We start from the raw sequence: 26,851 nt of genomic DNA on the forward strand, positions 1-26,851 counted from the left end.
TTCCTTGACTGCCTGGTTGAGGTATTGTTGGATTGGATCTTGCAGGTTGCTCCTCAAGTCTTTGCAGGTGGCTCAGTTCATTTGTACCCCTAACAGTTTTCTGCTATGGACAATGAACTGCTCTTTTGACCTTACCATATCCAAGTCTGGTTTTACATCTCTGCTTATTGGATATTTTCCACTGAGTGTCCCATAGACACCTCAGATCTGTCCAAAACAAAATTCTTCATCTTTAACCTTAAATTCATGTTCCTATTTCCTTTCAAGGACTTCATCATCTTTCCAGATTCATAGGTTTAAGAACTACCATTCTCGATTCCTCATATCAAATCAGTTACCAAATCTTATTTGTACATCAAACATCTCTGGAATTTCTCCCCTGCTCTTAACTCATACAGCCAACACTCTAGTTCAGGCATTCATCATTTTCATTTTTATCATCATCATTATTAGTAATGTTATATAACTTCCCATTGTTATATTAACTCCATAATTATTTTCTATATGGCATTCTATATTGTAATTATAATTATAATATTTTAACTGTTGTTATTATAACTTCCTAAATGATCTCCCTGCCTCTAACTAGCCTTACTCTATCTATCCTCCACAAACTGCTAATGTAATTTTTGTAAGACACAGTTCCAACCATGTCAACTACCTGCCTACCAAATAAGCTTCATTTGCCCTTTATCTTTTAAATGCCTTTACAATCTAATTCCAATTTATCTTGTTATACTTTACTGTCTTTCCTATAAATCATTTCAATTAGATTTTATTTTTTGCTGTTTCTCACATGACACTTCATCTGCCTCTATTTGAATTCTCTCCCTTCAGTCTCTTAAAATTTCTTGTCACCCTCAAAACCCAGCTCAAGATCCATTTTCTATATGAAGGCTTTTTTGGTCTCCTTAACTACTAGTTCCCTCTCCTTTCAAGTTAACTGGCAGGACTCTTGGCTCAAGAAGAAGGCAGATGAAATTCAATTTTATGCAGACAGTAACAAACCAAAATGCTTTTATGATGTCCTGAAAGCTATTTATGGGCCAAAGACATATGGTGCATCTCAATTACTGATGGATCCACATTAATTATAGGTAGGGACTTGATCCTAGAGAGAGAGATGGGCTAAACACTCCCATGGATTCTTAACAGACCATTTTCAATTAATGCAGAAGCCATTGACAGTTTACCTCAAGTTGAGGACAGTCAATCCCTAGCTGAAGTTCCAACTGAAGAAGAGGTTTTGAATGATATGGGCTCCATTCAAGTGGCAAAGCATCTGGTGCTGATTCTATTCCAGCTGAGATCTACAAGGTGGAGGGTCTATTGCTCATCCAAAAATTGACTGAAATTTTCCAGCTTATATGGCACGAGAGGTTATTTCCCCAAGAATTAAGGATGCCTCCATGGTCCATCTCTATAAAGGTAAAGGGAATAGATTGCTCTGTGACATTCCTGGTAAGATTCTTGCCAGAGTTCTTGTCAATAGGCTGATCCTTCACCTGGAGGTGGTTCACCCTTCCTGAGAGCCAGTATGGTTTTAGAAAGGGTAGAGGAACAGTTGATATTGTGTTTGCTGCCCAACTCCAGGAAAAATACCAGGAACAGAACAAAGGTCTGTATACAACATTTGTAGATCTGATGAAAGCCTTTGATACCATCTCTCATGAGAGTTTATGGAAAATTATGTGAAAATTTTGTTGCCCAAAGAAATTCACCAGTATTGTACGTAAGTTCCATATCTGTGTGCTTGCCAGGGTTCTGAATAGTAGATGATGCTCTTGAGATTTTCTAGTCACTAATGGAGTAAAATAAGGATGTGTCCTTGCTCCCATATTTTTTAGCATGATGTCTTCAGCCATGTTATCAGATGCCTTCACTGAAGGTGAACATGGCCTCCAGGTCAGCAACCATACTGATGTCAAATTCTTCAACTTAAAAAAGCTACAAGCCAAACCAAAATGAAGGTAGTGTTAGTGCACAGTCTTCTATTTGCACAAAGTATGGATAGATTCTTTGCTGCTTGTGCTCATTTTGGTCTAACAATTAAGAAAATACAGGTGTTCCATCAGCCAGCCCCATTCTATCCATATGTGGAACCATCAGTTAGTTTTGAGTACTGAGGACAAATTCATTTACCTTGGCAGAGTCCTTTCTAAGGAGGCACATATTGACAATGAGGCTGACACACTCATTGCCAGAGCTAGCTCACTACTGAGGAGGCTCTGAAAGAAAGTAGGGGAGAGAAGAGGTATAAAATTGACTACCAAACTGAAGGTCTGCAGAGCTGTACTGACCTCATTTCTGTATGCCTATGAAACCTACCAGTGCCATGTCAGGAAACTGAATCACTTCCATTTAAATTCTTAGGAAGATTCTGAAGATCATCTGGCAGGAAAAGATGCTGGACAATAAGGTCCTTTTTCGAGCTAACCTGCCTAGCATTGCAACATTACTACAGAGAGTGCAATTATGATGGGCTGAACACATTGTTAGAATTCCAGATGAATGCTTGCCAAAAAAACCCCTATTTTGTGGAGAATTCACACAGGGCAAGCACTCACAAGGGGATCAGAAGAAACGATACTGAGACACCCTGAAGGTCTCACTGAAGAACTTTAGAATTGACTGTACTGCTTGGGAGACAACTGGCACAGGACTAGCATGGCATGCCCTCATCAGTGAGGGTGTTGCACTTCATGAGGAAGGCAAAATGGAAGCGGTGCAAAAGAAATGTGAACAAAATGTAGACTGAAGACAAGGAGGGTTTTATGGTATCAGATAAAGTTGACTATAAAGTCAACAAACATTAGCATCTGTTGTATGTAGAGTACTGTGGGAGGTACACACAGAAATGAGAACTTATAATTTAGTAGGAATTTATCCATATCTAAAACATATATAGAAATAATGAAAGGATCTGTGATTTTTGTCAGTGTGGAAATCCCCTTAAATCCCACAGATTGCAACTTGTCTGTGACTTAAAGTGAACCCAAAGGAATTATTATCCAAGGTGACTTACTTATCATTATAGAGCTAGAAATTGTTGGGATTTGAAATCAGATCTTTGTGACTTCAGCCCAACATTCTCTCCCTCTTCACCACAATGCCTTTCACAAATAGGCACAATGTTTACAATGGAAAAAAGCATAAAAAAGGTGCAAAGTTCTTTATAAGGTATGAGTTGAATAAAAGCTGAATAAAAAGCTCATTAACATGGATCAATGGCTCAGATGTCAGAAGAAATGGATTCAAATCCTTTCTTTGACACTTAATATCTGTGTGACTTTGGGCAAATCACATAATGTCTCAGGGACTTAAGTTTCTGGATCTGTAAAAATGAGGGGGGTTGAAGATGATTTTTGAAGGTTTTCTACAGGTTTAGAACCATATCCTAATGTTCTACTGGAAAGGGGGGGTCAGGCAAAGTTTCCTAGAAGGGATAGTGTTTGAATTAAGTTCTTATGCAAGGATTAGGAGTATAGCAGGTGAGGAGGACATTTTGGGCATAGGGAAAATTTGAGGAAAGGCATCATAGTGGAAAGTACAAAGTAGATATGAGGAATGGAAAAATAAAACAGTGTGCTAGATGCATAAAGTGCCTAGAGAGGGAGTTAATATAAATATAAGGCCAAAAATGTTCACATACTTTGGAGGGCTTTGAATACCAAACTAAAGAATTGGAACTTCAATAGGTAGAGGAAGTTGTTGAAGAATTTTGAATAGAGGAATAACATACCCATGAATCTAAAAGAATCCAAACAAACTGGGACCTAGAATAATAAGTTCACCTATAGGGTAAGCTGAATATTTTTAATACGCTTTGCCAGTCTAAACAAGACATTGAGCAAATATAAAATTGGTAGAAATTCAATAGTGCTGAAAATTTAAGGAAGGAATTATTTTTAGAAAAAATTAATTTGGAATCCCTGTGAAAAATCTGTTAATACAATAAGAGAATGAATTTATTATGTTTTAGTTATAGGAACCATCCTAACTATATTGGGGCAACATTTCCTGGAAAAATATGTAACAAAAGCTATTCTGCAGGAATTGCTATGGTATGTAATTATTATAAATCTTGTCAATATTTAAATATACATATTTGTTACCAATAAGCTTTTATAGGCATAATAAATACAGTAATTCCTTTCGTGCTCTATTTTAGAGATCTATGTTTTCTAAATTATTAGAGAATTTAAGAATTTAGAGAATTTAAGAATATCATAGTCTCATGGCAGAAATTAATGTGTTGTAATCATGCTTTTTTTAAAAGCTAATTTCAGTCTTTAGAGTCATATCTTAATCTTTATGTACACCAATAGTTTGTTTTTTCAGCTTATAACCAAATTTAATTTTCATATTAGTCATTAAAATTTATGGATATCTTTATGCTTTGATTTTTAAAAAATATTTATTGTTTAACTGAGTTTCAGTTAGTGGATAAACATTTTTTCACAATTGATATTTTATTTTTCCAATTGTATATTATGAAAGTTTTTCAACATTCATCACATGTATGTGTATATTTATAAGTTACATAATTTCCTTCCACCACCGCCCCCCCCCCCCCTTTATCTGGGGAACATTGTACACATACATTTATGTTTAACATGTTTACAGAGTAGTCATTTTCCATCTGAGGAATTGGAAATAAGGGCAAAGAAAGAAAACCATGAGATAGGAAAGAAAAACATAAGAAAAACTTTTTGAAAGTGAATGTAGAGGGCGACTAGGTGGCGCAGGGGATAGAGCACCGGCCTTGGAGTCAGGAGTACCTGGGTTCAAATCCAACCTCAGACAGATAATAATTACCTAGACATGTGGCCTTGGGCAAGCCACTTAAACCCATTGCCTTGAAAAAAAAATATAAAAAAAAAGTGAATGTAGTGTTCATTCAGATTCTGTAGGGTTTTATTTTTCTTCCTCTGAATGTAGATAGAATTCTCCATAACGAGAACCCCAGGGTTGTCCTAGCTCTCTGAACTGCCGAGAGGAGGTGCATCCATCAAGGTTGATCAACTCACAGTGTTGTTAATGTGTACAATTTTTACTTTGTTCTGCTCCCTTTGTTCAGGATTAGTTCATGTAATTCTTTCCATGATTTTCTAGATTCCAACCCATTCAGGGGGTTCTTATAAAACATGTTATTCGTATACCATAACTTGTTAGTCATTCTCCAATAGATGGGCATCCCCTCACTTTCCAATATTTGCCACTACAAAAAGAATTGCTATGAATATTTTGAAACATGTGGAACTTTTCTCATTTTTTATAATTTCTTCTGGATATAGTATTGGCATTGTGAGTCAAGATCAGTTTTATTACTCTTTGCTGTAGTTCATATTGTTCCCCAATTCATCAACAATGAATTAATGTCCCAATCCTCCAACAAACTCTTCACCATTAATCCTTTTCCCTTTTTTTCATCTTAGCCAATCTGATAGATGTGAGGTGATACCTCATAGTTTTTTTAATTTGCATTTCTTTAATCAGTAATGATTTGGAGTGTTTTTTATATGATTTTATATATAGCTTTAATTTCTTCATTTGAAAACTGTCTATTCATATCCTTTGACCATTTATCAATTGGGCAATGACTTATAACCATATAAATTTGATTCAATTCTCTATATATTTTAGAAATGAGGTTTTTTCAGAACCCGAGCTGTGAAAATTGTTTCTCAGCTTTCTGCTTTTCTTCTAATCTTGGTAGCATTAGTTTTATTAGCACAAAAACTTTAATATAGTCAAAATCATTCATTTTGTAACTTATAATGTACTCTAATTATTTTTTGGTCATAATTTCTCCCCTTGTATATAAGCATTTTTAAGGCTCTACTATGTGCCAAGCATTGTGCTTAAGTGCTAGAGGCACAAAAAAGAAGCAAAAGACAGTTCCTATCCTTCAGGAGTTCACAATTTCTAAGATTCTGTTTCCTCTGGTCTTTAAATAAGCCATTAATAATTAGGAGAGAGACTAGTTTAAGGTCCAGAATAGTTCTCATCTTTACCCCATCCAAATACTATCTCTGTTGTATAATTTGTCCCCATGGTTAATAAAAAGCATAATTTTTAGATGTTTTAGAGAAATTTGCTTTTTTCACAGCCTATGTAATTGATATAGCTTGTTCCACCAAAGCATAACATTGCTTAGAAGGTACTTCATTAAATGCTTCAACATTGCCAAGAGTATTAGAGACTGTGAAAGGATGCATGCTCTGTCTTTCATTTCTGCAATTCAGTGAATAGTATTGTGTCATTTTCAGAGCACTATACTAAGTGTGGGTGGCACAAAGATTAAAAATAAAATAATTCTTAACACCTATTTTATCTTAGAAGCAATTAGGAACTACTGAAGACTTTGAGCAAAGAAGCAAGGACCAGATATTTTGAAAGCTGTGTAGAGAGAATGGATTCGAATAAAGAGAGGCAGTGAAGCAGGGAGACTAATTAGGAAGATATTTTAGTAATACAGATCAGAGGTGATGATCTAAGTAGCAGTCTTGTGGGTGGAGAAATATATGAAAGCATTCTGAAGGTTGATCTGTAAGATTTGACAACTATTTGATATGGACTATGAGAGAGAAGTAAGAGTTAAGGATAATACTGAACATGGAAGTAAGGAGGAGGAGTTTGTATAGAGAAGGAAAATAGTTCTATTTTGAACATGTTAAGTTGAGATGTCAGTGGGATTGTCAGGAAATGATGTGGAATTTTAAGTTTAAGATTTAGATCAAGGCTGTATAAATAGGTCTTTAAATAGGTCATTAATAATTAAACTTATGGGAACTCATGAGTTGCCAAATGGAGAAGGTATGAAGAGAATAAAAGAATCTAGGATTAACTCTGAGATACAATCATATTAAAGGGGATAGGAACTGATTGACAGTGCTGTGAAGGGGCCTGAAAAAGCAAAGGAAGGAGAACTAGGAAAGAACCTGAATCTACAATAGTCTAGAAAGGAAAAAATAGAATATATCTCCAAGGTTTATAGTAACAATGTCAAAAGGTACAGGAGGGTGAACACTTAAGGGAAGGTGAGTAAGTTTGTTTGGATGGAACATAGAGGAATGAAAGGAAATTATATGTCATCAGCCTGGAAAGAAATGGAAGCCCAATTAAAGAGGGCCTTAAATAGCAAACAGCAGAGATTATATCTTATCCTAGAAGCAATAGAGAGCCACTGAATTTTCTTAAGCAGAAGAAGAACATAGCCAGACTTGGGCTTTAGGAATGTTGTATTGGCAGCTGCATAGGAGATAAATTGGAGAGCAAGTGGTTCAATTCTAGGAGACCAAATAGAAAACCATTACAAGTTTTGTCAAGAGGTGATGTGGTTTGGGAGAAGAGTTTTGAAATATTTGAGTTGAATAAGATTATTTCTCAAATTATTTTTTGTACTCCTGTATATATTATTGTCTTAGAATAAAGACATATACAATAGTTTTTCCCTAAAAAAAGAAAGCACTGTCATATTAAATAGCTAAGAAATTATTGGTAATGAACCAGAATAATCTGGTCAGAAACCAGATTGCAAGGAGTTGAGAAATAATGGATAGTAATGCAGAGATAACATTAAAAGAGGGGAGAAATATAAAATGCTAGCTTCAAGAGATGGCACAGTCAAGTGAAATTAAAAATTATGGATCCATTTGGAATAAAAGCAAAGATGGATGTTGTAGAATAGTAGAGATATGGTAAAATAGAAGATGGTGAATTCTAGCATAAAAGCTTAGAAAAGACAAGGTTAATAGAGAGGGCCTAGTTGAGATTAAAGGGAATTTATACTGCACTATGATCCAATTTTGACTTTCTGTGGTGGTAGTCAGGAGCAGGAGAGTAGGAATAGAGGATTCAGCAGGAGGAGTTAAAGGGCAGGGTGAATTGCCAGAGAATGCCAGATGGTGGTAGGACATGGGGCAAGGGATTCAAGTGTGGAAGACAATGTTGAGTTGAATTTGGATAGCTAGCTATAAGGTATAAGCTACTTTGAAGGAAAGTAATTGGGAGACAGAGTCTAAGTGAAGGACTGGGAGAGAAAGGAAGGTCACAGTGATAACCAGTTTAATTGTTCAGGGCAGATTTCTTGAGTACAAGATCATGAGTTATAATCGTTATCTAAGGTAATTTATCTCTGTGCATCACTGGAAAGGAGTGAAGACAGACCAGGGATTGTTGTAAGTGAATTTAAAAGCCAACATTCAAAAGGGACATCAGTATGTATTTTGAAGTTCTTAATTTAGGGCTGGGATTGGAATGGAGAGGTGAATTGGATCTTGAGATCCTGAGAAATAGTTTTCTTAAAAAAGTATAGCAAAAAAAGAAAATTGGATAAATTGTGATTGGAAATTTTTGATAGGAACATGAAGATTTGATTATACTTAATTCTTTTTTTTCTTAAAGTTGAATAAAGTTCTAAAAAAACTTTTTAAATTTTTTTTTTTTTCAATTTTAGTATCCCAAAGCTGTAACATTGGAGACATTTTCAGTTATTATAGTACAATTGCTTGGCCTTAATCTGGGACTGACATATGATGACATCAACATGTGTCATTGCTTAGGAGCTACCTGCATAATGAGCCCTGAAGCAGTGTAAGATATTTTCTCTTAAAAATTTCAATTTCTTTTTTGGGGGAGTTGAATTTGTAATATTCTAAAATCTATAATCCATTGAAATCCAGCTGAAAACTAGCAAGTTGTAAAGGAAGGGAGGTCAGTATAAGGTTCATTTATAGTAAGTTTCTAGATTGAAAGTGATTCTCTTCCTTAGGTAGAGTTTTAAGAGGTACTAAATAGTTACAGAGCACCTGTTTAATGCCCAGATTAAGAGTTAGTTTGCTTCACAATTGTAATGACAACCCTAAAGGAAAAGGATTATTTAGCAGGAAGAAGAAAGGAACTGGATAATAAAGTATGAATTAATGATAAGAAGTTGAGTGTGTGGGGCAGCTAGGTGGTATAATGGGTAGAGCATCAACCCTGGAATCAGGAGGACCTGAGTTCAAATATGACCTCAGACACTTAATTACCTAGCTGTGTGACCTTGGAGAAGTCACTTAACTCCATTGTCTTGTAAAAATAAAAAAAAACAATCTGAGAAATTGAGTGTGGGAGGCACTGAAAAAGAGAAAGTGACTTAGTAGTGGTTAAGAAATTTACAGAAGGGGCAGTTTGGTGGCACAGTGGATAGAACACCAGTCCTGGAGTCAGGAGGACTTGAGTTCAATTCTGACCTCAGGCACTTAGTACTTAGCTGTGTGACCTTGGACTGACAGGTCACTTATCCCCATTGCTTTGCAAAAAATTAAAAAAAAAATCATATATATTATATATAAGTTTGGGCAGAATATTTGTCCTTCTACCTGCATTCTTTTTTTATCAATACCCATAGAAAGAAGATAAAAGGTTCATTCCAAGAATAATTTAGGGTCATTAAAAGAACTTGTTCCTGGCTACTTAATGAACCATAAAGGATGAAAGGAATGGTTTTCCTTAAGTGTGCATCTTCAAGGAGTAGTTCTCAGCTGCCTAGGGAAGGCATTCATTCTGTTCTGGATCTAGTGATTCTTATTAGAATACCCCTTCAGTTTCTCTTATCTAGAAAACTGGGACAAAATGAGTTGGAATCATGGAAAGAAAAGATGAAAATAATTTGGACAGCTATATTTTTCCTCCTTCCTGATCTCTTTTATATCTCTGACACTAGCCTTGTCCCTTCCTGGGCTCTGATCCAGAGAAGATGGGTAAAATTATTGTATAGCAATACTTTAGAAAACAATAGAATTCAGGTCATTTATCCTCCCTTTTCTACCCAAAGAGGCAGGATAAGTTCTTTACCTACAAAGTTGTAATTGTTAGAAGAAGCAGAGTCTGAAATGTTTTCAGTGAATTGGTGTATATCTGGGAATAATGTTCGTTCTTTATTCTTGAAGAAGACATAACATCGGAGTGGTGATGCTATGACAAGCACATAAACTGAATTTAATTGAGGGGTTGCTATGCTAAGTCACCAGTCTCACTTTCTCCTTCAGAGCCATCTGGGTCCAGTGACCAGATAAGGATCAGACAACTGGAGATGGCCCTGGATGCAAGGCATTCTGGGTTAAGTGACTTGCCTAGGGTCACACCGCTAGTTAGTGGCAAGTGTCTGAGGTTGGATTCGAACTCCTGTCCTCCCATCTCCAAGGCCAGTATTCTATCCACAGGACCATCTACTGTAAAGTGAAGGCTGAATACTGTTCTAAAAAAATCAGTTTTTTTCTTTAATAGGAATATAGTTTTGAAAAACTCATTATTATTTTTTGAAATTTCCCCCACTTTGATCAAAGATTTTGCATGTCAGCTATAGTTCAATTAAAGAAAGAAAAAATGAAGGACATCTTGGAGGGAGAGATAACATCTCTAGGAGACCTAGGGTGGCTAGAAGAATGGACAGGCAACAAACATAAGGTCTATCTATAAGGTGGGAATAAGGATGAGCAACACATTTACTGAATCCCAAAACAGGGTAATTCCCTTTTATTAACCTATACAATCAAGAAGCTTAAGAGGGATAAATTAAACAATAACACAAACTTCTGGTCCATTGATTCTTCTCCTGATATCTGATATCTGATATCTTTTTCTATTTCCAGAAATCTGATAAAATGACCAGCCTTTTCCAAGAACATTCAATTTGTTTGATAAAAGTAATATCTTAACACAGATTTTAGGTCAAAACCTGTGATTTTAGAACCTCTTCGATTTGCCAGTTGTCATACAAAGTTTACAAGTCAGAAAATTTTGAGAACCAAATTGGTTTTATACAATCCAGTTTTAAAAGACTCATTTTAAACTACCTGGCATTATTTTTGCCCCATTTGGGAGATACTTGTAAAAAAAACTTTCATAAAAAATAAAGAAATTATACACTGAATAGTCAAACTTAGATTGGACCAATGTCTCTGAGGCCAGTAACCTATGGGTTGGGAGGGATTCATGGATTTTGGGTGACTGATCATCAAATTTGTATTTATCATACTGGCTTAACTATTCACTTAGCATTTTGAAAAGCTAAAGGATTTTGTGGTTGTTTTTTTTTTTAGATTTTTGCAAGGCAGTGGGGTTAAGTGACTTGCCCAAGGTCACCACAACTAGGTAATTATTAAATTTCTGAGGCCAGATTTGTTTTTTTTCTTTTTAAATTTATTTTTTATTCTCATTTTGTACAATTTTTTTTACATTAATAAAATGTTCTTGTTTACAAGTAAACAAAATACCCCTCCTCCCCCATGAATATAGATAGACTTGCTTGGGTGAAAAAAGTAAAGGGGAGAGAAAAAAATTAAAATTAAAAAAAATAATAGTAATAATTGTAGGTATGGCCAGGTGGCGCAATGGACGAAGCACTAGCCCTGGAGCCACAAGCATCCGAGCCCATATTCAGCCTCATAAACCCAACAATCACCCAGCCATGTGACATGCAAGCCACCCGATCCCCACTGCCCTGCAAAAAACAAAAAAAGAACAAAAAAGACCCAAAATAAAATAAAATAGTAATAATAGTAGGGGTGGCTGGGTGGCAGACAGAGCATTGGCCCTTGAGCCAGGAGCACCTGGGTCCAAATCCGGCCCCAGACACCCAAAGATCACCCTGCTATGTGGCCCCAGGCAGGCCATCCAGCCCCACTTTCCCTGCACCCTCCTCCAAATAATAATAACAAAAAATGTGCTTGCGTCTTTGTTCCAACACCAACAACTCTGTCATGGGTGGATCTCATTTTTTATGATAAGTCCATCACAAAAGTTACTTCCATATTTTTCCACTGTTGCCATTGCTGATCGCAACTCCCTCCTTTCTTATTTCTCCACTACCATGTACTCTATTTTCTCTCTCCTTTCACTCTGACTCTGCTGTAGGGTCACTGAGTGGCACAGCAGACAGATCCCTGGTCCTGGGGCCAAGAAGCCCTGAGCCCCCATACCACCCCTTAGGCCCAGAATCCACCTGGCCCTATGGTCCTGGGCAGGCCTTCCAATCCCAGCCCCTTGCAAGAAGTAAAAAAGAAAATGTGTTATATCTGACCCCTCTCCCACCATGGTCCATCCTCTCCTCCTTTATTCACATCCCCACCCCTTCCCCCTGCTCCCCCCTTCTTCTTACTCCAGATGTCTATACCCCATTGAGTATATATGCTGTTTCCTCTCCTAGCCATCTCTGATGAGAGCAAAGGTTCCCTCATTCCCCCTTGCCTCCCCCCTTCCATATCATTGCAATAGCTCATTGTAATAAAAAAAAATCTTACGTTAAATATCTTGGACTATTCCCCCTCTCCCTTTTCTTTCTCCCATTCCATTTCCCTTTTTTTTCTATTGACTCCATTTTTACACCATATTTTATCTTCGAATTCAGCCTTCTCCTGTGCTTCAACTATAAAAGCTCTCTCTACCTGCTCTATTAACTGAGAAGGTTCATATGAGTATTATCAGTGTCATTTTTCTATGCAGGAATACATGCAGTTCATCCTCATTAAATCCCTCATATTTCCCCCCTCTCCTCCAATCTCCATGCTTCACCTGAGTCCTGTATCTGAAGATCAAACCTTCTGTTCAGCTCTGGCCATTCCAAAAGGAACATTTGAAATTCCCCTGGTTCATTGAAAGTCCATCTTTTTCCCTGGAAGAGGACATTCAGCCTTGCTGGGTAGTTCATTCTTGGCTGCATTCTAAGCTCTTTTGCCTTCTGGTATATTGCATTCCAAGCCCTAGGAGCTTCCAATGTAGTTGCTGCTAAGTTCTGTGTGATCCTGACTGCAGCTCCACGATATTTGAACTGTGTCCTTCTGGCTGCTTGTAATATTTTCTCTTTGACTTGGGAGTTCTGGAACTTGGCTATAATATTCCTAGGGGTTGGTTTTTTGGGATCTCTTTCTCGGGGGGATGGGTGGATTCTCTCCATTTGTTTTGCCCTCTGCTTCTAGAATATCAGGGCAATTTTCCTGTAGTAATTCTTTGAAAATGATGTCAAGGCTCTTTTCCTGATCATGACTTTCAGGTATTCCAATAATTTTTAAATTATCTTTCCTAAGTCTGTTTTCCATATCAGTTGTTTTTTCAATGAGATATTTCACATTTTCTTCTAATTTTTCATTTTTTTGCTTTTGAAGTATTGATTCCTGATTTCTGTTAAATTCATCAATCTCCCTGAATTCTATTCTTTGTCTGAAGGATTTGTTCTCCTCAGAGAGTTTTCTTATCTCTTTTTCCATCTGTCCAATTTTACTTTTTAAAGCATTCTTCTCCTCCATAACTTTTTGAACTGTGTTATCCATTTGACCTAAGCTGGTTTTTAGCATGCTATTTTCTTCAGCATTTTTTTGGATTTCCTTGACTAAGCTGCTGACTTCATTTTCATGTTTTTCCTGCATCTCTCTCCTTTCTTTTCCCAGTTTTTCTTCCAACTCCCTCATTTGATTTGCAAAGTCTTTTTTGAGCTCTGTCATAGCCTGAGCCCAATTTCTGTTTTTCTTGGAGTCTTTAGATACAGGAGCTTGTGCTTCCTCATCTTCAGACTGATTATATTGATCCTTCTTGGGTTCATAGTTAATATATTTCTCAATGGTGTTTCTTTTGTTTCTCTGCTTGCTCATTTTCCCAGCCTGGGCCTGGTTTTGGGGTGCTTCCTGAGCTTTTGGGACACTCCCACAAGGGTCTCAGTGTGTGAGGCTCTGTCCTCCCTTCTGGTCTATGAATGACCATAAGCACCCCCCTCTGCCACGGGGCTGAGGGGGGGGCCCTGCTGTTCTAAGGGGGCGGCCTAGACTGCAATCAGTATCTGAATGTGGTCAGAGCCCCAGAGTCCTGTTGGGGGGGGGGGCAGAGGACAGAGCTCAGCAGTCTCTCTCTCTTTACTCCCCTCCCTCAGCTCAATGGGCTCATGCCCTGGGGGTCCTGCTTACTGTCTCCGCCTGCTTCTCTTTCCTGATTTGGGCTGCAGAAAGACCAAGCTGCTCCCTGTGTGCCCTGAGGGCTGGGCTCCACGTGCTCACTCTGGCAGAGGTCCCCCGCTGTTCCCCCACTTTGTGCCCGGTGCTCCTTGGGGTGCAGCTCTGGAGACTACCCCGCTGCTGTGAGCCGTGGCTCCCAGTGCCCTGGGGCTGTGTCCTGGAGGCTGAAGTTCTTTGGCTCTGGCAGGCCACCCCTCTGGCAGGCCGCCCCTCCGATCCCGGGAAGCAGAGCCTTTCTGCTCTTTTCCAGGTTACCTTGAGTAGGAGAACTGCCTCACTGGGTCCCTTTGTGGGTTCTGTCTCTTGAAAGTTTAGTTAGAGTCCTTAGCTGATGAGTTTTATCAGAGAGCGCCTAAGACTGGATCCCTTTTTGTCACCATCTTGGGTCCGCCCCCCGAGGTCACATTTGAACTCAGGTCTTCCTGACTCCAGGGCTGGTGCTCTATCCACTGAGTCACCTAGCTGCCCCAAGCTAAAGGATCTTAATTCTCAAAGGAGCATATGACTGCCAAGGCTGTACACTAGCCTAATTGTGTAGTTGCAATCATGTTGCTTTTTTTGTTGTTTTTGTATTGATCACCTGACATGATTACAGAATTTATCACAAGCACCAAAAACATAACAAAGGATTTTTCTTTTTCATTTAGATGTCAGTTTCCAGGTAAGGCTATGTGAATGACCAAATGCCTTGAACCAGATTTTAAATCTGCCAGATGAGACATTTCCAATTGTCATATTTGAGAAAATGAGTTAGAAAAGTCTAATTTCTGAGATTAAGTTCTGAACTTATTGAAAATCACTCCCCCAGCCTTTTCTCAATTGAGCCTATCACTCAAAATCCCCCCCCCCTCCCCACCCCATAGTGTTACTGGCCTTATAGACATTGGTCCAACCCAAGTTTCAATATTCAGAGACTCAGAAGGCCAGTTTTCAGTCTCATAAGGTCAGCAATTTCCTATTACCAGACAGATATTTAGTTCAAAATTTTGTAAAGGATCAGAATATATCATGTGGTGACCACATTCTTACAGTGGCAACAATAATATTACAGAAAACCCTCACAATTCATTCTATTGTTGCCCAGATGACTGTGCTTGAAAATGAAATTTGGGATTTAAAAAAAGGTCAATAATCCCAAATTACCTCTAGAACTAGGCTTTATAAAAAAAAAGAATGTTTATAGTAGAATATGTTATTACCCATAGTTTTTAAGATGTAGATCATTGCTTTTAGAATCCTTTTAAACAATTAGAAGATCTTGAGGGACTTTAAAAATTTCAACAGATGTTACTAACTTCAAATGTAACAAAACGGCAATAATCAGATTTCCAAGCAGGGTAACATATGAGTTACTATTTTTTACTAATCATACTCAAATTTTAGTCAAGATAGCATAGGTTTTCTTAACCTTACAAATATAATGGCTTTACATATTTCTGTTTCATAAGTTTTTAAGTTTTATAAGTTTATTTCCACCCATAAGTTTATTTATATCATATGAGATTTTTCAGGAATTTGAATTATTTGTCATAAATCCAACTCATAATTCTTATGGATTCCAAGTCATGGAAATAGCAACAAATTCAGATCAAAAACATCAAAATCCTTTCTACTATCTAATTTGCTAGAATTTTACAATAGATACTTTTGCAACATGGTTCAACTTTCTTTTACATTTTCTCTGTAAAATCCTCAAAGAAACTCCAGTAACTAACTCAGTTCAGAAAGGACATGGAGATGGGGGCAGTAGCTAGCCCAGGGATCCACTGTTTTGTTGATAGGGCATGTCTTGTGCCAGGGAAGTCAGGGAGGGGCAAGGTGCTTTACTAAAAGTTCATTGAACTCATTTCAAGAACTTGAAAAATGGAATGGGAGATAGAGGTATATTATTGCAGTGAGCAATATAAGATGCATGATCAATGAAGAAGGATCAGGTTAATTAATTATAAAACATATTTCCTTGTCCAAATGTTTCCTCTACTGCATAACTCAATTTAACAATTTCCCAAATTTTCATATAGTCAATTTAAGTCATATTCATTTCAAATATAGGCTTTAAAAAGTTAACAGCAGGGCGGGTAGGTGGCGCAGTGGGGCAGCTAGGTGGCGCCATGGATAGAGCACCGGCCCTGGAGTCAAGGAGTACCTGGGTTCAAATCCGGTCTGAGACACTTAATAATTACCTAGCTGTGTGGCCTTGGGCAAGCCACTTAACCCCATTTGCCTTGCAAAAAAAGTTACAGCACACAGTTTACTAAATTTTTAGTGATTAAATTAATTAAACAATGAAATCAGGTGGCATAAATTTTATTAAATTCCCATCCAGATTTCCTTAACAGAAATTTGTCTCAAAAATATTGGATAGTTATGTAGTAGTTATATTTAATTAAAGGGATAATGATTTAAAAAAATAGCATTTTGTCTTAGAACAAGTTAAGTGTTATGGTAGTCAAGTGATCTTTCACCACAACCCACAGGGAAGTTCCTCCTAATTTATTTTTCCAGAGCAGATTTCTAGGCTTAAAAGCCATTTTAAAATGACAAGTTACAGGGCAGCTAGGTGGCGAAGTGGATAAAGCACCGACCCTGGAGTCAGGAGTACCTGAGTACAAATCCAGCCTCAGACAGTTGTGTGGCCTTGGGCAAGTCATTTAACCCCATTTGCCTTGCAAAATCCTAAAAAAAAAAGACAAGTTACCAATTATAATGATAAATTTCAATTTAGCAATATTTTTTTTCACTGGAACAATAAGAATTCTGCACTCTTTTAAAGAAATTATTTTTCTAAATTAATTTTTTTAGACTCAGGGAAATTTTTTCTTTCAAAGAGTTCCAGGTCTTCAATTCTGCCTAGATCTCTAGAAGGCATATGGTGATGCACAAGTGGTATCTCTGGCCACTCTTTTGAGATCAAGGTAATTAAGACTGGTCACCATAAGGGTCATAAACCCATTTCTCTAATTAAGAAGAAAACTGGGACCTGCTTATTATGCAGATAAAGTCAGTTATAATCCCCACATGCAAAATGTCACTAATTACAACTTAAGGCCAGATACATTTATAATTTTAGGAGTTTTAGTTAAACAATACCTAAGTAGTCCCTAAGAGATTCATTCTTTTTCTGGTCAGTAGACAATTTTAAGTACCCAAATATTTAGTTTATGAGAGAATCTATCCTTACTAATAATTCTAGTTCTTATATATTTGTCAATATTTCTTTATAATACTCAAAATATATACTTTTATGTGTTTAATTTAAATGAGTATATATTTTAATTTAATGTATTTAATGTAAATAAGTATATTTTTTAGTAATACACAAAAGATCAGCCCATATATATAGTTATCTAATTAAAAGTGATTATATAGCTTTAATATAATCCTTTTTTACTTTTAATATTTATTTTTTGCCAATCTATTATTACAATAATTTTGTTTTAAGAGTAAACATAAACACTCCCCCCCCCCCCCCAAGAAGATGAAAATCCTCAAGAATAGTATGAGAGAGAAAAAAAAGTGAACTTCAGACTGTGTTCAGATTCCAATGGCTCTGTCTCTGGGGTGAGTTGCTTTCTTTATCATAAGTCCACCAGAGAAGTTGATTCAGTATTTTTCCCACAGTTGCTATTACTAGTTGTATTTCCCTCCACTCTATTCAAGACTTAGAACATTTCTGGATCTCCTAGAAGAGATCTGAGGAAAAATTTAAGAGATCTTAATATAAAAAAAGTTAACCAATTCATTATTTTGTTTAGAGTAGGGTGTGTAGTGAGTAAGTGAACTTGTCCATCTACATATTTATACATACATATGTAAATATATTTCATAAATATTATATAAGACAGTCAGTAAAAATGTACAAGGGGTTAGATCAGGAATTAAGCAATTTGAGGAGACTAGACCAGCTTGCCTTTAGGAGACTACTTAATGAACACATCTCCCAGAAACAAAGGCCCATATTTTTAATACAAATATTTTGCTAGTATGACTTTAATGACAATGACATTTTGAGTATAACACTTTCCAAGAAAGGGCAGTGTGGAATAGCAGGAAGTATATGAGCAGGCTGCAGCAAAGGAGCAAAAGATGCCATCAAGGAGATTGATGATTAGAAAAGAAGATTTGTACCAATTGAGAGGATTAACAAGTGGATGGCATGAGTGCTCCATGGCTTTTTTTTGTTTGTGATGTTTGGAGATAGGAGGACCCTTTGAGGAGTACATATGGATATGCTATAAAATATATTATTAGAAGACGCATCCAAATTAATGACTCAAAGATCAGCTCTACACTACTGAAGCCTTCCTCTCTAATGTACTCATTTAACCTCTTTAGCTGTGGCACTGGATGATGTCAATGACCCCCCCACCCCAGCCCCAACCCCTTCAACCCCCTACAAACTAAGTTTAGGCTTTGGATGTGTGAGGATTAAACTAGAGCTCTGTATCTGGTACTTATTGATTCTAGATTGCAGCATGTTGAATTTATTCTGAGTTAACTTCCTTTCTTACCTTACTGGTTTTGTTTGAGCAACAGTAATTTTACCTTTCTTCCGCATAGTAGAATAATGAAACAAACAAAAAAAGCAAGCACCTGTGTGGTGTCTGGTACTCAATATATAATAGATATTTTAAAAAATTTTGAGCTAGGTGGTGTAGTGGATAAGAGCACCAGCCCTGGAGTCAGGAGTACCTGAGTTCAAATCCAGCCTCAGACACTTAATAATTACCTAGCTGTGTGGCCTTGGGCAAGCCACTTACCCCTATTGCCTTGTAAAAATCTAAAATAAAAAAAATTTTTTGAGTTAAATTTAGCCAGGCCATATTTGCTTACACTTGTATTTTATTTTTTTTATGCTTTTCTGTCAAAATATGATCATTTGTGTGTGTTTTGTGTGTGTGTGTGTGTGTGTGTGTGTGTGTGTGTGTGTGTGTGTGTGTGTGTATAGAGTGGCCTAGGATTTCAATGAGGACACTTAATCTGCCAAGGCAGAGTCAAAAGTGCCAATTAAGACTTGGGGCACTGAAAGATTAAGTGATCTGTCTAGGATCACATAGCCACCAAGTGTCAGAGGGGTACTTAGTAATTTATTGATATTGTTACTGTTGTCATCTTTAAACCCTTAGTGTCCAGGTTTCCCATCTGGAAAATAAAAGGCTGAACAAATATTTAAATGCTTTTAGCCTTAAGAGACTATGATTTTGTGATTTCACTATATTTGATATAAAATAATGTTATGTCCATATTTCTGAATTAAAGGACATCTTTTGTCATGGAATTTTGAATTAATGGTGATACCACACTTGGCCAGATATTAAAGGTGGCAAGATAAGGGTTGTTTTTTTGCAAGTCAGTGGGGTTAAGTGGCTTGCCCAAGGCCATATAGTGCAAGATAAGGTTTTAATGAATATGCTTGTTCCTGGCATTAGTTAAACCTGCATAAATAAAAGATTAATTAGATGAGAACATGTTAAATATTCAAATGTGATTAAAATAAAAATCTGATTGTAGATCAGAAGATTTAGGTGCTTTAGGAGTAAAATATAGGACATAAGGTAGAATAGACAGCTAAATAGAAAATAAATCTGTCCTTTACAATTGAAGCTGAATGACAACCTTATACTCTAATGATTTAGTGATGTGATATATTTCTTGGGAAATTGTTTGAAGAAAGTTGAAGTAAAATTGAATTTGACATTGATTATGAAATAAATGTCTTGCCATGAGGTGATTTTTTTCCCCCTTTCTATGGAAGATATTATTGTAATATTGTAATATATCAGACATTTTTCAGATATAGGTCTTCGTGAAAGATAATCATCCTTGCTTACCTGAGAATATAATTTAATTTTAGGCATTCCAGTGGTGTAAAGGTTTTTAGCAGCTGCAGTCTGAATGACTTTAAACATTTCATTTCAAAGAGTGGAGTTGAATGTCTTCAAAATCAGCCATATGGAGAACCAGTTTACAAAAGAGATTCAGTATGTGGAAATGGTTTTGTGGAAGGCGATGAAGAATGTGATTGTGGCTCAAAAGAGGTTAGTAGTAAATATTGGAAATGGTGCAAAGATTTATATTTGTGTTTCTCATATGTATATGTAATAGCTGAAATAGAGAGATGGGGCCATTTTTTAAGATTGTAAAAATTAAAGTATATACACTTAATAAATAAATTTATACTCACATCTAATGCCCTAGTGAATTTCAGTTAGATGAGAGACTTGAATCTTTTTAAAAAGGAATTTTTAAAAAAAAAGATGGAACAAAAAAGTTATGTGACAATTGTGGTGGGGGGATGATTTTTTCCTATTCAACAGGTAAATGGAATTATTATGATTAGATGTACTCACCTACATTGAGAGAAAACATTTCTGTAAACCAAAAAAAATTATAAGAAAATAACATTTTAATGCAAATGTGTGAAAATGACATAAATTTTGATATCTAAACTATAGAAAGAATTGTTAATTATTCACCAAAAATAACTCATAGTTCATAGCAGATACCTGTTCAAAGGATATAAAATACTTTTCAAAAGTACAAATTTTTTTTAATCATGTGAAAAAATGCTTAATTCACCTAAAATTATGAGACATCAGAGATTGAAGATTTTTTGGAGAGTATTATATTGTTTATTTTTGGCAATTCCATTTTTGGAAATGTAACCTGAAAGTTTATCTCAAGCAAAATAAAATTTAAAAAGCTAACTTTTCAAAGATAATGACAGTAGCATTATTGGTAATTATAGAAATTAATAATAATCTAAATGCCCCCCCCAAACGGTGGAATGGCTATGTTATACAGAAGTCAGAGGATTTCAGTGTATTCAATTTTCCCTCAGTCATTTCTTACTTTTGTGATTCTGGGCAAGTCACTTCACCATTTGGAGCTTTAGGGTCTGCATCTGTAAAATGAGGGGGTCAAACTCAATAGTTTTAGTCTAATTTCATTTCAACTCTGAATCTATATTTCTATAATAAATATGAGGAATATGAAATGCATTTATGAAATAATGCAAAATGAAAAACTTCCAAAGTCTTTGATGTTAACTATGTCATTTTTTCTGCATCTCTTCAGTAGTATATTAGTTTGTTTAGGAAATGGTAGCTTTAGTACCTCCAGAATCACCTGTGAGGTTGCATTTCCTCAAGGGTGCAAGGACTGAGCTAGAAGCAGAACTTGTAGTCTTGGAAGCACTACATTTGTCAGGATTCTTGGCTAACAAACTCTTGTAGGCATTTGGTTAGAAGTTGTTGGTGTTGGTGTTGGTTTTGAAGAAGGTGATCTCCATAGAGAATTACTCCCCTTAATGATAGCTGTGGATTCCAAACTGGAAAAATGGCTGTTCGACTAGATGGATAGAGGTGTTTCCAGGGTTCGTAGGTTTAAGGTTCAGGGCTATTTCTGTCAGGGTATGTAGGTAGTGGTAGTAATTTCTCTCACTTGGTCTATGTCACCTTGTATCTTCTCCCATAGGATGTTTTGTGAGGGATATTAGAAGATACAGCTCAGATTGGTGGGAGGAAAGGGAGATGGGACTGCAAATACCTCAATACTTCAAAGCTACAATCATAAGAAAGCAACAAACAAAACCCTTTTTACCTCAGTCACATCTAAGAGCATTTTGATTGTCCTCAAGTTTAATAAGCCAGTAAAAAATTAAGTAATCTTCTTGGGAAGCAAGTATGGATTGGGCAGGTCATTCATATTTGAGTTTTAGTGGAAAAAAAACTATACTTGTGAAATATTATAAGGGTCAGGTAGTAAGGACTTTGAGAGCCAAACATGGACTTTGTATTTGATCACTGAAATGCTAGACTAGACTAGATAGAGAAATATTCATCTATTTTCTGCTATGTGTTAGGCATTGTGTCAAGTACTGGGCAAAAAACAATCCCTGTTCTTAAGGTCCTCACATCCTGAATGTGGGAAGCAACATGCAAGCAGCTATATATGTTTGTTATGTGCAGGATAAATTGGAAATAATCAATAGAGAGATGACACTCAGAGAGAGCAGGAGAAACTTACATGGAAGGGATTTTAGTTGGAACCTGAAGGAAGTCAGGAAAACCTGGAAGATCCAGGCATGTTAGAAAGCTAGCAAAAATGCCTGGAATTGAGAAATGAAGTACTGTGTTTGAAGAACAGCAAGGAATTCAGTATCATTGGATTGGCAATTGGAAATGTGAGTCTGTTGGGGATAGATAAGTAGATTCTATAATCAACAGCATTGAAATGATAATTAGATTCATGGGAGCTGATGAGATAACCAAGTGAAATAAATATAGAGGGAGAAGAGAAGAGAACCAGTATACCCATTGTTAATTCAACAATGCAGTTTCCCAAAAACCTAGAAAGGAGAATATCAAAAAGAGGAAGACAGGCACTGTGAAAAGTTGTAGAAAGGTCAAGAGGGATGAGAATTAAGAAAAGAACATTTTTGGAAAGGAAATAGAGGTCTATTGTAGGGAGCTTTCTCCAGGATTTTTAGTCAAAAAATGAAAGAAAGCTATAGGGCAATAATTAGCAAGATGGATGGATGGATGAAATAAGAATTTTTCTTAGAATGGGAGAGATAAGGACATGTTTGTTTCTAGTAGGAAAGCAGCTGGTATACTGAAGTGACTGAAAATGAGAAAGTGGGAATATTAGTGGAAGCAATCTTCTGGGAAAGGAGATGGAATGGGATCACTTATGCAAGCAGATATATTTTCCTTAGCAAGGAGAAGGGTTATCTCATTGTGTGAAACGGGGTAGAGGAAGAGAGCTGCTGAAAACATCTGTAGAAGTGAGCTGAAGTGTAGAGAAGAAGAAACCTTTTGGCAGAGAATCCCTTTGACAGCTGTATAGAGAATGGATGGGGATGAATTGGTGGGGGGGAGAGACTTGAAGCAGGGAAAACTATTATAACAGTCCAGGGAGAAGAGGTGGGGTTACCTAGGGTAATGACTGTGTGGATAGTGAAAAAAAAGATATAATACATGGTTTGGAGTTAGAAATATTAAGATTTGCAATTGATTGGTTTTATGAATCAAGTGAAAGTGAGAAGGTGAGGATGACACTGAAGCTGGTAGCCTGGGTGGTTGGCATGACAGTCATATCTTCTATAGGAAGAGGAAAGTTTGGAAGAATAAAAATTTTGAGAGAATGAGAATCAATTACAAAGAAATGATAAAGGAGTTGAGGAGATGGCTGAGTGAGATATTATAAGGAGAAAGGAAAAGGTAGCTGAGGACAAGAGCCTTGTGATACATCTATAGTTCGTAGGTATGTATCTTTACTCTAAAAAAGGGCTGTACTAATGCAAAGTATTATTACAATATTTTATTTAATAATAACCTTTTATTGAGTAATGTCTTTGGAAACAGTGTTTCAGAAATAAATATCTGTTCTGATACCAATGCCTAGCTAAGAGGTAAGCAGAATGCCACCAAAAGAGCAGAAGGCCTGGGATCAAGTCTTAGCAAAGGGATCTTCTCATTGTTCCATATCATGCAAGTAATTTAAATGTCTGCATCCACAAAGCATAGGGATAAAATTAGAGGAGGTATCTAGTCTATAATCTTATAACTTTAGTTACTTTGATCATGTGGCATGTCTCAGACTTTCTGGCCCAAGACCCAAGGCAGGCTGCTGCTTTGCTCTACCTCTGCCATATTTTCCTGGAGCCAGAGTTTTACTCATCTTTGAAATGGAGTTTGGATTTGATGGTGTCAAAGTTCCTTTTTAGTTCTCAGGCCTGTGAGATTATATAACAGTATATGAATGCCTAGTAGTCTATTTGTTTTTCCCTTCTCTTTTCTTTCTTTATCTTTCTAATTACATGTAATATTTTCACCAATCTTTTTTTACATTTTTCTCCCTCCCTTTCTCCCTCTTCTCTCCCCTCATCAATGTAATATAGATTCTATATCACTGTGCTAGACATAGAGCTTTATTAATCATGTTGTAAAAGAATCATCTCCAAATGAAAGGAAAAAATTAGAGAAAAAAACAACATAATTCATAGGACAGTTTTTAAAAAAATTAAAGATAGTATACTTTGGACTATGTTTATACTCCATAGTTCCTTCTGGGGATAATGTTGATATTCTTGATTGCATGTCTTTTAGTATTGTCTTTGATTCATAGCTGATGATCATCTCATGTTGTTCTTAGTAGCACTTGCCATTTTTGAAGTGGTAGTTTGTTAGTGTAAATGAAATTTGTGGTAATATTTTAGGAAGGAAACAGGTGTTTTATTAATTACCTGTTGTGTGTCAGGCACTGTACTAAATGCTTTACAAGCATTATTTCATTTTATCCTTGACTGGAAGATAGGTACCAGTATTATTCCCATTTTACAATTGAGGAAATTGCTATAGATAGAAGTTGAATGACTTGCCCAGGTCGTAGGTGTCGAGGCCAGATCTGAGCTGAGTCTTCCTGACTCTCAGCCTGAACTTTATCCACTATATTGCTTTGCTGCTTCGGTGTTTCTCCCCCCTCTCTCCACTTCAACTGGTCATGCTTTACTTATGAGATCCAGAGTAAAGTTCTGAGCTTACTTCACAATACCTCAACTATGGCAACAGGGGCAGTTGTTCAGTTGTGTCTGACTCTTTGTGATACGGTTTTGAGGTGTTTTTTTTTTTAGGTTTTTGCAAGGCAAATTGGGGTTAAGTGGCTTGCCCAAGGCCACACAGCTAGGTAAATTATTAAGTGTCTGAGACTGGATTTGAACCCAGGTACTCCTGACTCCAAGGCTGGTGCTTTATCCACTATGCCACCTAGCTGCCCCTTGAGGTTTTCTTGACAAAGATGCTGGATTGGTTGGTCATTTCCTTCTTAAGCTCATTTTACAGTTGAAGAAACTAAGGAAAATAGGGTTAAGTGATTTGTACAGGATCACTTAAGGACAAGAGGTTGGAATTTTGAACTCATGAAGATGAAACTTCTGATTTCAAGCCCAGTGCTCTATTCATTGTACCACCTAACTCCTAAAAGAGACAGTTTTTAGTTGAATAGGTTATTTGTAGGGAAAGAATTGCCTCGAATGTATTCTGCTTATATTGTTGTTGTTTAGTTGTTTTCAGTTGTAACTGAATCATAGTGATCCCATTTGGGATTTTTTTTTTTTTTTTGGTGGGGAAAGATTACTAGAGTGATTTGCCTTTTCCCTCTCCGGTTCATTTTACAAATGAGGAAACTGAACTCTATAGATGAGGAAACAAGGTGAAGTGATTTGCCCAAAGTTACAAGCTAGCAAGTGCCTGCAACATTGGAGTCTTCTGTGCCACCTGACTGCCCACTCTGCTTGCAATATAAAATTTCATTTAATTCAAACTTCACTAATTTAGACCTTGTAAAAATCTGAACAGGAAGTCGTCTGAATTTTATCTTTGTGCTGTCTTTAAAGAAAGGGTTTAGTGTGCTGAGGCTGGCAGATCACTTGAGCTCAGTAATCTGAACTGTAGTGTCTGCACTAAGAGGGAGTTTACCAGATTGCCCTAAAAAAAGTAAAGTGGTCCAGGTCAGAAACAGAGCAGGCCAGTGTTCTTCAATGTTAATTGAATCTGTTGATCAGATTAGAACTGGGCACATGAATAGCCTTGGAGATCCAATTCTTGTAAAAAACAAAACAAAACAAAAAGGCTTCCCAATGTAAATATATAATTGTAAATATAAAATGTAATATAAAATTGCAGTCAAGGATTTAAGCTAAATAAGAGGGGGAAAATTTGAATCATTTTAGATAACATTTATCAGTTTTAGTAATTTAGTAAATTAAGTCCCACAAGGACTTAAAATATGGAAAACTATAAGTTTTATTATATATACTTGAAACCATAATCCATATTGAACAGCACTGACCTATAAAAATCTAGCAAAATAGAAGTTTATGAATTTAAATAAGCCTAATTATTTCTTAGAGAAGTCTTGTGAACTCTCCCTGCATGGTATGAAATCATACTGTTTATAACTTGTAGTGTTTATTTTTAGGAATATTCTAAATGTAAATTTCGGAATTGTTGTGTTATGGAGACATGTAAATTGAAACCAACAGCAAAATGTGGTTTTGGACCATGCTGCACATCTTATTGTCAGGTAAGATCAAATACACATTCTAAAAAAAATTCTAATATACTTTTCACTTGAGTCTAGTAAAATATAAGCTGTAGAAGGGACTGGTGCTTTTTCTTCTTTGTATCCTAACACAGTGCTTGCAAGACAATGTAGTAGGTGTTGAATGTGCTTGCTGAATTTAATTGAATTAAGGGAATTGTTATTGAGCTATACTTACAAATCTAGTAGGCCTAATATTCTTGAGATCTTCTTGGCTCTTGCTCCTATAATATCTGATATGTTAAATTCCATTAAATAAAAACACTTTTGCTAGAGATTAGGAAGAGAAGGCAAGAGATGTAGAGATGCTTAATGAGAATTGTAAGACATAGATTATATGTAAAATTCTATGATCCATTAGGATAAAAAAAACTAGTATAAGTTAAAGTAAATCAGACATGTGGACTGTCCAGTGGAGATTTAGTTCAGAACAAACATTTAAAAATGGGTGAGTCAATAGAAAATAAACACCAAATTTTTAGTAATAACCTAAAAATAACTGATAAGATAATTTTTCTGAAAGAAGGAAAACTATATTCATATCCATATTTAATATATTTGCAGTTATGTAATGTTTATTAATATTATATAATTATATATTTAGACAAATATATTATAAACATCATAATTTATTAATTTAAATATTTATTTTATGTGTATGCAATTATATGCAATTATAGATTTGATAATATATAATTTATGCTTATATGAACAAAACACAATTTATAATTTTATTGTAAATAGTATATAAATAT

General features: G+C 36.1%; 1 protein-coding gene across 2 annotated transcripts in view; it reads left to right on the top strand.

Annotated features, from left to right (window-relative positions):
- The window catches only part of LOC141504135 (disintegrin and metalloproteinase domain-containing protein 18-like), a 150,809-nt gene that overhangs the window by 90,417 nt on the left and 33,541 nt on the right, over positions 1 to 26,851 (top strand). For both annotated transcript variants that reach the window (XM_074208967.1, XM_074208965.1), the window contains exons 10-13: positions 3,983 to 4,064; positions 8,462 to 8,598; positions 19,846 to 20,029; positions 25,974 to 26,078. In XM_074208967.1, the coding sequence (XP_074065068.1) occupies positions 3,983 to 4,064; positions 8,462 to 8,598; positions 19,846 to 20,029; positions 25,974 to 26,078 (508 nt within the window). The remainder of the gene's footprint in view (positions 1 to 3,982; positions 4,065 to 8,461; positions 8,599 to 19,845; positions 20,030 to 25,973; positions 26,079 to 26,851) is intronic.

This window comes from Macrotis lagotis, chromosome 1 (assembly GCF_037893015.1).
Source record: "Macrotis lagotis isolate mMagLag1 chromosome 1, bilby.v1.9.chrom.fasta, whole genome shotgun sequence".
NCBI lineage: Eukaryota > Metazoa > Chordata > Mammalia > Peramelemorphia > Peramelidae > Macrotis > Macrotis lagotis.